Here is a 13,997-nt window from a genome sequence, read left to right as displayed (position 1 = left end):
TTTAAGTTTTCAGGAGAATCTGTTTCTGTTTATCTACTGCTGCAGAAACTAGTTAGTTCAAATCAATAGCAAGTTATTATTGTTGAATTTTACCTGACGATGAATTGTCCCAGAAGTTACTGTGAAAAACGATAGTATTGCTAATTTGAGACCAATAATCCAATGGTAATAATGTAAGAACACATTTAAATTTAAATGAGCATTTAACTCTGGAACTGGAAAACATTTTAAATATCCAAAATAAACAAACAAAACAACAAATAAAATAAATTATGACGTCTCTGTAAACAAAATTGGCCTTCAGAAAAAGGTATAGGTGAGACCAAACAAACTGAAAACTTTTATCATCCAGTTTTTGGTAGAAAGAGAGAAAAGAGAAAAACAATAAATTATACAAATTGAAATGATTGATATTGTTTTTTATCATTCAATTGATTGATTTATTGCCTAATGTAACAGGTTAATAGGTGATTGTTTCTATTTTATGTATTTTTTTGTTGCATACTTCACCAATAATAATCAAATTATCTGCATGATAAAAATAAAATAATAATGACAATTCTGTAAAGTGTTAGCATTAATGCGCTAACAAACGCACTAGCCCAGCGCTAGCGGCAGAAATGACTTGTGTTTTTTTGCCAAAGGAAAACAGTCCTTCACCTGGTAAAAATCTGACGCCACTTTATTTTTGTTCACATTTCATGAAAAAGGATGTTGCACTCAGTGGTTTTAGGTGCAGTGCCCCCACAGGCCAGGAGGGGAACAGGCCTTTCAGAGGGTTTGTGTGAAAGTGAACCGCAGCAGCTGAAAACGTAACAAATGTTGCAGCTTTAGTCCCCCAATCTCTGCTGGACTATCAGGTGTGAAAACGATTCCAACGTCCCAACCTTACTCTGCAACCCGATCTGGGTGGTATCGATTGACCTCTTGGCCTTTTGACCCCCATCGTTGTTCCTGAAACACTGAAACTTTTCAGCTAAAGACACTTTTTTCTTCTTCTCCTTCTTCCCTCCATTCATCCTCACTCCAAAGAAATCACCCTGAAATAGCACCAGGCTGCCTAATCTGATATTCATTCCTCTCTTATATAGCCCTGCTTTCCCAAAGTTGACTAAGGCCACATTATTTAGGCATTAAGGTGGTGTGATAAAGGAATTAGGCTGGTCATTAATCGTTTACACGTCAAATGCAGCGGAGCAGCTCGGGGAGGTGATTTAGCGAGGCAAAGCCATATAGCCTCTGCTAATCCACCTCTCACACGTTTTAATTGGAAGAGGCTTCCTGGATAGGAAATTTATGAATGGGTTTAAGGCCATTTCTTCCTTAAAGCCATCATTTATTTCATATTGTTAATAGGAGCTTTAACACTTCATCCACACGGAGACGCATTTTTTCCTGCGGTTCAGCCATTGTCTTTGTGCATTTTTAATTGGCGCATAATGACGCAATAAAGTGTTAGACTCTGTCTCTTCTACATTTAAGCAGCGTCATTTCTTTGTGACTCCATGTTTGAGTCCTCACTTGGATCTCCATGGCGACCCGAACAGAAAACAGTGTTGACTTAACCCTCCTAGTGGCCTTAAGCCGCCGCTGCAGCGCCGCCATTGTGCATTGTTTTTTTTTTTTTCTTCAAATCTTCTAAAGGTCAGATAATTAATCCTCTGAATAAACCTTTTTTTTAAGGAGAGGCCACACAGGAGAGAAAGAGAAACGGCCGTGATGGACAATTAATTGTATGTTAATATGTGATGGAGTGGGAAGAATTGCCGTTTAGGAGCCACGTAAACAAAGAGCGCAGGAGGTTTCCTGTCTCTTCCTGCTTTGTACTTCCAGTGTGATTTCTCACCAGCCTCTGATGTGAAAGGATTTGGCACTAAGATGCACGCAGGAGGAGGAGGAGGAAGAGGGGGGAGGATAAAAAAAGGAAAAAAAATCCTGAAAAGTGGATCAAAAAAGTAAATGAAAAATAATGTCATATTACTGAAAATATGAGAGGCTAATTTGTGCCGACTTTTTGCTAATTTCGTTCTCGGCGCAGAAAGAGGAGCCGTCACCTGCTCGGCGCCGCGGCGCTGACAGTGCCAGTGATCCATGAAATAAGCTGCCGCTGGCTTTGTTCAGATAAGAATGAACAAATCTGCACAATGTACTGTTCTCCGAATCTCATTTTCATACTTGCATGCAGGCTAAAAGAAATAAGCTGTTTGCAGGCTTGATTAATCAGACATTTGAGGGCTTTTTTTTGTCTCTTTGATCTGCTCTGTCTCCTAGGTAACTTGGTTGACATTAATGTTGAGCCGCAGTAAAGACAATCAGGCAGTGTAGACTAAAACTGATAAAATTAAAGACCTTTAATGCTTTAAATATAGCAGAGGGTATGCTGGGAATTTCAAGGGAAGTGGGGGGTTTAGCTTTGCTGCAGGAATGTAGCAGGAGGCGTTTTCCAGACCTGCAGGAGAGCTGGTTAATGTGGGTAATCCTGTGTAAAAACGCTCCGCGCAAATCTGCAAATAAAACCGTTTAGCATCACTTCTGTTTGATTTGCAACTGAAATGAGCAAATATCTTCCCATTTTTCACTTTATTCTTATTTTTTTCCAGTTACAGTGAATCATTTTGAGTCTTTGTTGTTTTTTTTTAATGCTTCCGCTGTCCTAAAATCTAGAAATTATTAAAAAAAAGTTAGTTGTAAAATGAGGAAGTTACCATGTAAATAATTAAAGACTGACAAGATGGAAACGCATTTAAAATGTCTTTATTTTACATTACAACTAGAATAATATGACAAAGCATCAGCTGGTAAATTCAATCATGTTGTCACATTGTAGGAAAAAAATTCAGTTATTAAGAAATATTTAAAAATATGACAAACAAAAATGTTAAGACAAAAATAAAAAAGATAAAAATGCAATATTATATTGAATATCACAATTTATTGGAATATTATGAGAAAAATTTTTTTTGGAAAAAGGGGGTGAAAAACAAAAAAAAATTATAAAAAATTTAAATATGACAAAGAAAAATGTCAGTAAGACGTAGAAGTAAAATTAAAAACGATTAAAAAACAAATATTACATTGAATATCACAATTAATTACAAAATTATCAGAAAAAAATCCCGAATATTTATGGAAAAGAGTGAGAACAACAAAAGAAAATTTAATTATAAAAAAATTTAAAATAGAAAAATGTCATTAAGACGTAAAAGTAAAAATAAAAAGGATTGAAAAACTAATATTACATTAAATATCTTAATGAATTGCATCATTATGGGAAATTTATGAATGATAGTGGCTCAAATTTTTATCCATATTTTTAATTTCATTTTTTTAAAATTCACGTTTAAATATTTTCTAAAAAAGTTTCTTTTTTTCCCACATAAAGTGACAATAAATCCGTTAATGCAATCAGCCAAACAGGAAGAGACGCCAGGCGACCAAATTTGGTCACAACATGTGAAAATCAGTCAAACTACCATGTTTTACAGTCATTTGTTTGTTTTTATTTGGTCCAGTAAAACTTCCGTTGTAGTTGTAGTTTATCAGCATTTCTTTTCTAAATTAAGCCGATTTGACCCATTTAACCCCGACATTCCCCCATCAGGACGTTTTATCTGTAAATCTGCTGCAGACAGTGGAGCCGTCGTCCTTATGGTGGAGAAAAACACGATTCTGGGAGTTTAAAACGTATAAAATGGCAGAGAAGTGCAGAACTGTCACAGCCTGTGTGCTCCAGGTTATTCAGACGCGTTCAGAAATCTTGCAGTGACTGTATAGATGAATGCCTGCAGGGCCCAGCCGCAGCCCAGCACTCGCAGCCAGCCGAAGCCCTTATCTTAAATCCAAGCAAAGTACCATTAATCTTTTTGAAAGACCTTTATGGCTTTTAATGTATCCCAAATTAGAACATTTTACACCCTTGGTTCCTGAAATATGGTGATAAAAAGCCTTTAGAGTTTAATTTTTCCTGCCTGCTCGCTCTGACCTGCTTAATCCCAGCATGCATTAAGAGATATTTTAGTTTCAGTCTTTCTAATAAAGTTTATCCCACTTAATTATAATTGAAATTTTTTTTTCCAGCAGGTCTTTTTTTTTCACAGTGGTGGCACATTTCTTCATTACCTTAAGACTTGCTCTCCCTGCTGATTGTGCTCTGAATATTACAGAGAATTACCCGAAGGTTTGGTGAAATTGTTCCAAGTTGTTTATCAAAGTTCGCCTTTGCTCGAATAATAAACCTATCTCAGGAGTGAAAGCAGCGGCAGGATTTTTCCCCTTTGTTTCGGGGCTTCTGTGTGTCTGGGGTTACTGGGATTACTGCGCTTCACAATGCGCGCATGTCTTCCCTGGGATTTCAGTGTTTGCCTCTTGCAGTCACGGTCATTCTCTTCATCGTCTGATTTCTGCTTCACTCCAAACACACAAAGTCGCAGACAAAAAAAAAAAAAAAGAAATGCCATTACGACTCTGGTGCAAAATCTGCAGAATGGTGGAGATTGTCTCTAATTATGGATTGTAGTTTTATTACATCATTTATCCTTGATTGATTTGGTTTGGAGCGGGATATGAGCTGCATCTGAAAATATGAAAATGGCTGTTTTTGTTTTTGTATAACAATAGAGCTCATAAACAAAAATAATAAAAAATTGAGAATAATCTCTGGTGACGATTAAGATTATTATAGTTAATTAAAACTAGAAAGATAAATGTAATTGAGAAATCATTTTAACTGAAATAAATAAAATGATAATTAACTGGGAACAACAACAATAGTTTGAACCACTGCAGACTGAAATCCTGCCCCCTGCTGGAGGGCAAAAAAACTCCCAGGTGACGATGACTAGCATTGGATTTAGCTCTCAAGTTATCAACATAACGCGCTAAATCTTAAATGTAAATGTAAATGAAAGAAAAAGCGACGCAGTGCTTTGCTACTAATTGTCAACATTAGATAACAAAGTCAGGAAAAAATTTTAACTATGGAAAAACAGTAGCGAGGGAGAGGGAAGCTAAGCTATGCTAGCTTGACTTTGACAATTGTAACATGTAGATGTGCTGCAGAATTCAATGTGTTCAGTTAAAAAATAAAAATTCGACCTAAACACCAACTCTTACAGATCATCAGTAGAGCAGCTATTTAACTTAGCTAATCTAGCACCGCTGTGTTAGCTTAGCTAGTAGCAGCGGCGGCTAATCTCCCTCAGCGATCACTTTTTAATAATCGCAAAATAAACATCAAACCTAAAAACATAAAACTGTAACAGCCTGAATGTTCTTTGTGTGGGAAACGTTTGTGTGTGTTTTGGTGTTGAATCCTGAAACATAAAGTGGCGTTGTTGTTGGTTGCTATGGCAGTGAATCTGTGTGTAGCGTAGCCGACAGGGAGTGAGAAATAAGTGGTTTTGAGTTTTTCTTCAACAGTTTTTCTGCATCATTTTTCCCTTTGCTTTGCTGCACTAAATAAATAACGGCAGCTAAAATAATCACATTTTTGCTTTTCCAGTGTTGAGCGCATGCACAAAATTGCGGTTATAAATAATAATATGCAAAGTGTTTGTATCATGGATTTATAAAACTAAAACATACTGAAATTCTAGATATAATATCTTTCATTTTCAAGTATGAAAAACTAAAACTACTACTGGAACTAATAAAAACTAAACTAAAAAGTAAACAATATTTAACTAAAAGTAACTAAAAAAACAGCAAATAGTCTAAAAACTAATTAACACTAAATTAGACAAACAGAAAGTAAAAAAAAGTCTTCTGCTCCATGTGGATGTAAACAGCTCTTTACATTTAGTTTAGTTTAACTGAACTTAATCATATAATTAACACGTTTTCTTGTCTCACTTAATTTAAACAACATCCACTGCTTTGTAAAAGTATTTCTCATTACAACCAACATGTTTGTTTTTTTCGACAGACGAACACAAAGTAATGATAATGGCTTTCTGTTTGTTTTCATTTCAACCGATTCACCAGACGTCAACTCAACAAACCGAACCGTCCCGGTGATCAAACCGGCCGGTCCGGTTCTGTTTATTAGCTGGAAACGTCACCTGCGTCAGTCGTCTCCCATCTTCTTCAAATCCAATGAAAATGGTGTCAAACGTTTGTCCTCATTTTAAAGATGTTAGTAAAATGTTTTCAGAGGTCAGCAGAGATAGATACAGTGTTTTCAAGGTTTGGAGAGTTCTGGATTCCTGAATAAAGTCCTTGAAAGTCTTGATATTCAGTGCAGTTTTATAATAAAATACAATTTAGTGTTTGATTAAAAGCCGACATTTGGAAAATGTTACTTACAGTTAAAACCACATATTTATCTGCAATAAAACCACAGATATACATATTTTTCTCTGTCTGAAGATGAATCTTTTTTTTGTTATAATCCTCAAATCATCATTTGTTATATTTTAGTTAATGTCGTTCTTGCTGTACTTTGTAGACAGTAATAAATTACTAAAGTGAAGATGTTCTTTTTTATTTGTTTGTTTTGTTTTATCTCCAAAGCCTGGTGCTGGAAAAGTTTGAAAACCTTGAAAATACTTAAAAATGATTGTAAACTTTTCCAAAGTAAATTGAAAGCTGATTCAGTGACTCTCTAACTCTCCTCATGTCGTCCAGTTGAGGGGTAATTTTGCTATAAAAGGTTTTCTGGTGATTTCTGGGAGGCGTCTCACAGAAACAGACTAATTTCCGTTTTCTTCTGTCCGTCTGTGAAAAGATGGCCGTGCAAATCGCTCAGGCTGCTGATTGCCGCGACTTTGTGCATCGCAAACAGGAAGAGGAAGCGTTGAGGGCAGCAAGGAAGAGGAAGAGGCAGATTGCCTGGGGGTGAGACATCCGCCTCGTGTCTCTGTGTTTATGTCCGCCGTCACGCCCCTCCCGCGGGTGGTGCTCTGGGTGAAAACGAGCGGCAGAGCCACTTCTTTGGGTTTTTGACGGTTTTTGTTTTTGTTTTGCAGGTTTGAGGCGAAGCAACGATGGGAAACCAAAAGCAATATGGGCTTCATGTGATGAAAATGGAGGAAGAGGAGTTAATTTGATTAAAAAAGTGTTTTTTTTCCCTTTTCATTCTTCTTGTATGTTTTGAAGGCATTGCAGCAGCTGAATGTGAGGGGGAAATGTCAGGCAGTCGGCTGAGAGAAAACCAATCCAGAGTGAAGCAGAGAGAGGAAAATAATGAAGAAGCATTCAAATTAATTCCCAAGGCGCCCACTGGTGTCTGCATTGTGTTATTTTTCATTACATTTCAGTGATTTCAGCCTTTTTTCCCTTCCCTCCCCTTCAAATTAAATCTGGTGTACATTACTGGATGATGCGTTTATTTATTGCTGTAAAGTGGGTTAATCATGAAGGCGCTTCTTTCTTCTGCGCAGGAAGAGAAAGGGAAGATTAGAGCGCTAATGCAATGTACAGGATAATGTGCGATCGGATTTGGGAGCAGAAAATGAAATTTGGCTGCTGTAAACAGTTTGGAGCGGTCGCAAACTGCAAGTTTGAAACAGAGACTCTGCTGCTGGCCCGAGCCCAGCTGGGAGACGAGTCTTTGTCTCTGCGCCCGAAACAAGAGGCACACGCGTTCCCTTTTTTTCCTGAAGCCTACACTTGCTGCTCATTGTGCGCTGAGCTCCTCTGCAGCGTCTCTTCAACATAAAAATACAAATTCCAGTTTCTGCAGCTTTGATCTGCAGTGGAAACGAGCTGAAAGCTTCATTCAGGAAGTCTTAAGTCCAAACTACAACAACATATTAGAGACATTGGAGACAAACATGGAGTACATTCTTGCAAAAATAAAAACTCAGAAATTTCCTAGAAAAAAAAAGATGAAAATTTTCTAGAAAAAAACTCAACTTTTAGGTTAATCAGATTTTTTTTTTTTTTTTAGAAAAAAAACTTACATTTTCTCCATTTCAAAAGTTGAAAGTTTTGAAACTTTCAACTTTTGAAAAATGTTCTACTTTTGAAATGGAGAAAATGTAAGTTTTTTTTTCTAAAAAAACAAATCCTGAAAATCTCAATATTTCTGTGCTTTTTCTAGATAATTTTCCATTTTTGGAGCTCCAAAAATTAATTGTTTTGTCTAGAAAATTTCTTAGATAATTTGTTTTGGCTATTTTCTTGCAATTTTTTGACTCTTCAAAATGAGAAATTTCAGATTTTTTTTTCTAGAAAATTCCTGAGATTTACCTCAAAATTTTTGAGTTTTGTCAAGCAAACTTCCACTTTTATAGATCAAGTATTTCCTCGTATCTAGAAAATGTTTGAGATCTCTAAACCTTTTGAGAAAAATTCTGAAATTAATTTCTAAGATTTTTTTTTAGCTAATTTTCCATCTTAGGGATGTCAGATATATTTTTTTTTATTCTAGAAAATTTCTGAGATAATTAAACAATTTCTTTGACTATTTTCTTGCAAATATTTGATTTTTCAAGCTCCTAAGTTTCAGAGTTTTTCTGGAAAATTTCAGAAATTAATCTAAAAATTTATGACATTTTTGGCAGAAATTTAATGTTATTTTTTCCATGTCCTCTGTCCCTAATATGCCTCCATACCAAGCAGCATGCAGAAAGAGAGATAATTCCTTTATTTGTAATGATGGAGTTTTTTTCTCAAAGCCGATGATTGCTTTGCTTCCAGGTGATGAGAATGAAATTAAATGGAGCCGAGTTGTTCGCGTTGCTCATTTCGAAGCTGTTTGTCCTCAGGTGAGATGAGAAACCTAAAAGTCCTGCTATGAACCGACCCAATCTCCAGAAACCGAGCCGCTTTGTGGGAAATTCTGCGTCACGTCTCCGTCTCTCTCGGTTGTTGAGAATTGCTGCTAATTAAACTGTTAATTATCTCAGTAATGAGAGGCGAGTTAAAACTGCGTTAGGCTCATCAAAGTGCGGCGTGGGATTTCCCCGCTTTGATGGCGGCTGTGAAGAATATCTAAAGTCAGGATGAGGAACATCAGAGATGCTTCATTAAATGAGGGAGAGAAGACGAGCGCTGACGTGTAATAAGTTTTATTTCCATAAACTTGGAGCCAAAAAGACTCCAGTGGCGTTTTGAGGTTTTTCTTTCAACAACTGAAACCCTTCATCAAAGTATTTTCACAAATTATGGAGACAAATAATCATAAGATGCATTTTTTATTATGATTTTGGTTCTGATACCCGTTTGGACCAGCTGACCTTTGACCTCAGATCAAACTGAAATGTCTTTGAGCAGATGGTATCTACCAGTATTTACACACGAGAATAACTTACGAGAGTAAAGTTGTTGGAAAAAAAAAATTCAATTTTGAGAATAAAGTTGAAATAATAGAGGAATGAAGTCATAAAACGAGCAAACACACTGTAATTAAAGTTATCTGAATTAGACAAAACGAAATAAAACTAAACTTTATGAAAAACCTAGAGCTGTTTAACGCTGATTTTTGTGAGTGTAAACGTTTGGGGGCGTGGCCAGCAGCATTTAAAGAGACAGAACCGTAAAACAAACAGAACTGATCAGACGTCATTATTATGAATGATTTTGTGCTAAAAATGTAGTAACCATATTTTCTACATCCTGTCCCAACCTGTTAAAGGACGTATCATAGGTCCTTTAACATTTCGCTTCATGCTAGTCGTTTTTATAAATATTTTCTCAAACTGGAGTAAAACTCACCAGTCCTAGCTTCTTCTCTTATCGTCTCATTTTGTTGAGTGAACTGATGTTCATCGGCGTTTATGAGAGCAACGTTGGGTTCGTCTGAGCTGCAGCGCTTCTCTGGGCGCCATCAGCAGCATCTGCTCTAATCCGCTGCTGGGCGGCGATGGCGGCGAGCGACAGGCCGGACGTCTCCTCGCCGCCAACATGTGTTCCCCTTTCAGCTTCACAACCACCTAATGGGATTGTTGTTTTTTATAAACCTCCCCAAACACAACAAACACTTCTGCTAGAAGTGGTTCGACTTGTGCCCAAGGAATTTGTCGCAGGATTTCACAACAAATTGTTCGGGGTCAAAGGTTAAGACTGGCCTCCAGGAGCGGACTGCAGCTCCTTCACATGACGGAGAGAAAAGTGGATTTTCCAGCTTGAAAGCAGAATCATCTCTGCCCCCGGCGTTACGCTGCGTTCAAAGAGATTAATAACAAGATGCCATTGATACGCAGCTGACGACTGCAGGCTGCAAACTCACTAGTTAAAGCTTCAGTACATTAAAAACATGCAACTCTGGGATTTATTGGAAGAACCTCATCAGCAGGTCATGTAGATGTAATAAAATAGAGATGTTGAGGTGAGGATGTTACTATCAGTATAATAAAGGTTAGTTTTATTTTCTCTTTTTGTTTAATTTAGTTTTAATTAGTTTTTACTGGGGGTTTGCTAGTTTGTTTTTTATACTTTTTTAGGTGCAGAACAGAAAATATATATAAAAAATTTATTCATTTATTCTTGAACAACCAGCTGACTCAGCTGTTTTCTCCCAACTTTTGCTGTCGCCGTTTTGCGGACTAAACGCCGCTGGGAGGTTTATAGAGTGTTGTAATTTTCTGCTGTAAACAGCTTGTGTAGGAAAAAAGATCAATTTCACATCAGTTCAAAAGGCTAATCAGTAGATTCAGAAACACAAAAACGAAGAATATCATATCTTTAATTTCAGTACGTTTTAGTTACTTTTATAAATGCGCAATATTTATTTGAGTTAATGAAAATGTTTTCTCTGTTTCAGTTTTCTTTATTTTGTTCATTTTAGTTATCTATGATAACTTTGGTGAAAATGGCTGCAAACAGATGTGCAATTATACAACCGCACATCTTTGAAAAGCAGAAGTGGAGCCTCCTGCACAAATAACAAGAAAGCAGCAAACAGTTTCTGAATGGTAAGAAACAACAAAACACTCGTCTTTTCCAGCAGCCATTTTATACCATCAAAACCAGCTGACCAAACGTGCTGGAGCTCAACTTGGGTTGCTAGGTAACGGGTGGAACTCTGCTGGGGTTGCTAGGTAATGGGCAGTGGCTGCTGATTTGTGATTTGCATACATGTGAACTATTGTTCACAAAATACCTTCAAAAATTGTCAAATAGTAAATTAACTGAACTAGTATAGCCCTTCACTCTGGAGACACATTCATCCACAAAACGCAGATCAGTTGGCAACCTGGGAAGAGAATAAAAAATTTTATTACTGCACTGCAAAAACACAAAATTTTACCAAGCAATTTTGGTCTAGTTTCTGGAGAAAATATCTTAATACATTAGAAATAAGACTAACTCAAAAGCAACATCCATCCGTCTGTCCGTCCATTTTCTAACGCCCTAGTGAGGTCAGAAGGTGTGCTGCTGCTTATCTTGTCTGCAGAAGAAGCGGTTTGCAGAAATATGTCAGTCTCCGTTTCGTTAAGTTTTTTTGTGTTGAACATTTCAGCAACAAGGCGGTTCAAAAAGCTTTAAGGCATAAAAAAGTCCTTCAGGTGACCGAAGGCCAACTTTGTAATCGTCTTTATGTGACTCTAAATGTTCCTGAAGCAGAAGTAAGTGGATTTTTATAAGTTTTTAACAAAAATGTAAATAGTTGTGAAAAACACTGTAAGCTGACAACACTGTGAATATATGATTTAGGTTTTTCACCTTTTTCTAGACATCAAGACTATTGCTGGACAGCTTAAACACAGGAAATTTGATGTGAAGAAAGAATGTTTTATGCTTTTTATTTGAAGATTATACTTAAAGCGTTGATTTGAAGAGGCTGAGGGGCAAACGTACATAATTCAGAGGGTTTTTCAGCGAGCAGATCCGTCTGTGAGGCGTTTTGTCATCAATTCTTGTCACGTCTCTGGTTGCTTTAATGTGTTTTCTTTATGTGTTCTGTTTGTCAACTCCAGGCCACTTTCTTCCCGCATATGAGACGATCTGCTGCGTATTATCGCCTCCTTGCTCTGCGAGTATCTCGCTGCGGGAGCGACAGGCAGAGTGGATGTTGACATATTCCTCGGCTGATTTAATGACCTGTTTAATTCTGGCACGTCTGCAGCCCCCTCAGATGTTTAGCAGTTTTAATTAGCCTAATCGTCGCTCTTGAAAAAGGCCACAGGGTTGTTTAATGGGTCATGTTTGTCAAGATGCACAGAATTATAACACAAAAGACATGCCATTTATTCAGTGCTACAGTCTTCCAGTCATTATGGGTGTCACAATTGATAATTAGAGGAAGAATTGATTCATCTGAAAGCTAAATTGAACCTCTGCGGTGTGAGGAAATTAGTTTGACAGTGTTTGGATGAGCGAACGCTCGGTGCTGTTTATGAGAGCAGAAAACCACCAGTAAACTCGTCGCTCCGCGTCCGGACCAGAGATTCACAGGGAATTAGGTCAGTTATAAATTAATAAAAACTTTTATAACGCACTACTTAATGTAGGTTTTCAAAACTGCTTGGAAAGCATCAATGTTATCATGCAGAATAACGAGTAAGAACAAAATAATTTAAATGAACTTTCAATTAATTTTGGCTTCCTTTGCTATCAGGGAATGAAAACATTCCCACACATAAATATGCTGAGCATGCACTCATTTCATATTCATCTTCATCCTACAAAGCACACATCCCCATTTTACCCGAGTGAATTATTAACAGAGTTAATGAATATTTCAGTTTTCTTTATGGAGCCGTTTAACAGTCCTGGCAGAGGTAATGGCGCTTTAAGAGAACCTGAGGAGAACGGAGGGAAACGGCGTTTAGTTGACCAATCATCGGGTCATGCAAAGATAAAACAATGACTTCATCAAACTTCATCTCTACAAATTAGAGTGAAAACTCACAGGTTTTTCTGTCTGAAACGACAGACGGAGAATAATCTGCACCACGGGTGTCCAAAGTGTGGCCTGGGGGCCATTTCTGGCCCTTGGAACAATTTTCCGTGGCCCCTCAACTGCAATTCAAGATTGGTACAAATGTGGCCCTCCATTGAGAATTTAAATTACCAATTTAATTTAAAAATGTATAACAGTGTTTTCTTTTGCTTTTAATTGTATGTTAAGTATAAAATTGAACTGATTCAATTCCTTTATCAAACTTGGTTAATAGAAGAAGGTTTTGTTGTCACTGGGAAAAGATAAAAGATTTTTCAGACCAAATAAGCTGAAAATCTTTTTCCAGAAAGTTAGAAAACTGCCTTTTAATAAGACAAACATTTTGCATATGTAATTTATTGATGAACTGCAGAAGAGGAACAGGACTAGAGGAAAATATATAGGAATTATGACTTTTGATCTAATTTAATTAAACTCAGAATTTTGAGAAAAAAATTATAATTCTGTGAAGAAATTATTGTTCAACAAAAATCACTGTAAACATAATAATACTTTGATGTTTTTGATCTTTTTGCACCTGAAAATGAACCAAAATATGAAAAAAACTAAACTTACTACAATAACTAACAAAAACTAAACCCAACCTAAATAAGATTTAACTAAATAAAAACTAGAGAACACTCTCTAAAAACTTATTAAACTTAAATGAATTAGAAAGACAAAAAGTCCCACAAAGGTCATAACCCTGCTGCCATGACCTTTAACCTTTTATTCTTTCCTCTGGTTGGACTTTGGTGTCAAATCCTGTGGAAGTTGGAAAATGTCCCAAATGTTTTTATCTAATAAAAAATTTCTCTTTATGTGAAACTGACTTCAGGTCCAATGACCTTTTGACCTTTCCCAGATCCGGTTTGGTATTTTCTTGATCTCACCTGACTGGAAGATGAACCTAAATGTTTTCCACTTGTAGACAGTTTGCTGTGCAGATTGTCTCATGCTGATCGCAGGCGCTCCGTTCTTCGCTGCGTCTCACCGCTGCTGTTAACGCTGCCATGTTGGAGGTTTTTTGTTTGTGAACGTTAATGTTTGTGAACGTTAATGTTTGTGAACATTAACGTTGCCATGTTGGAGGTTTTGCGTTTGTGAACGTTAATGTTTGTGAACGTTAATGTTTGTGAACATTAACGTTGCCATGTTGGAGGTTTTGCGT

General features: G+C 36.8%; 1 protein-coding gene across 1 annotated transcript in view; it reads left to right on the top strand.

The window, feature by feature from the left end:
- The window catches only part of fam204a (family with sequence similarity 204 member A), a 28,106-nt gene extending 20,790 nt beyond the window's left edge, over positions 1-7,316 (top strand). The window contains exons 6-7 of the mRNA XM_007566915.2: positions 6,725-6,834; positions 6,966-7,316. Coding sequence (XP_007566977.1) covers positions 6,725-6,834; positions 6,966-7,017 — 162 coding nt within the window. The 3' untranslated portion in view covers positions 7,018-7,316. The remainder of the gene's footprint in view (positions 1-6,724; positions 6,835-6,965) is intronic.
- The last annotated feature ends 6,681 nt before the right edge of the window (positions 7,317-13,997 follow it).

The sequence above is a fragment of the Poecilia formosa genome, unplaced genomic scaffold (genome assembly GCF_000485575.1).
Source record: "Poecilia formosa unplaced genomic scaffold, Poecilia_formosa-5.1.2 Scaffold201, whole genome shotgun sequence".
Classification (NCBI taxonomy): Eukaryota; Metazoa; Chordata; class Actinopteri; order Cyprinodontiformes; family Poeciliidae; genus Poecilia; species Poecilia formosa.
The sequence above is the reverse complement of the archived record's forward strand: the minus strand, read 5'-3'. Positions and strand labels throughout refer to the sequence as shown.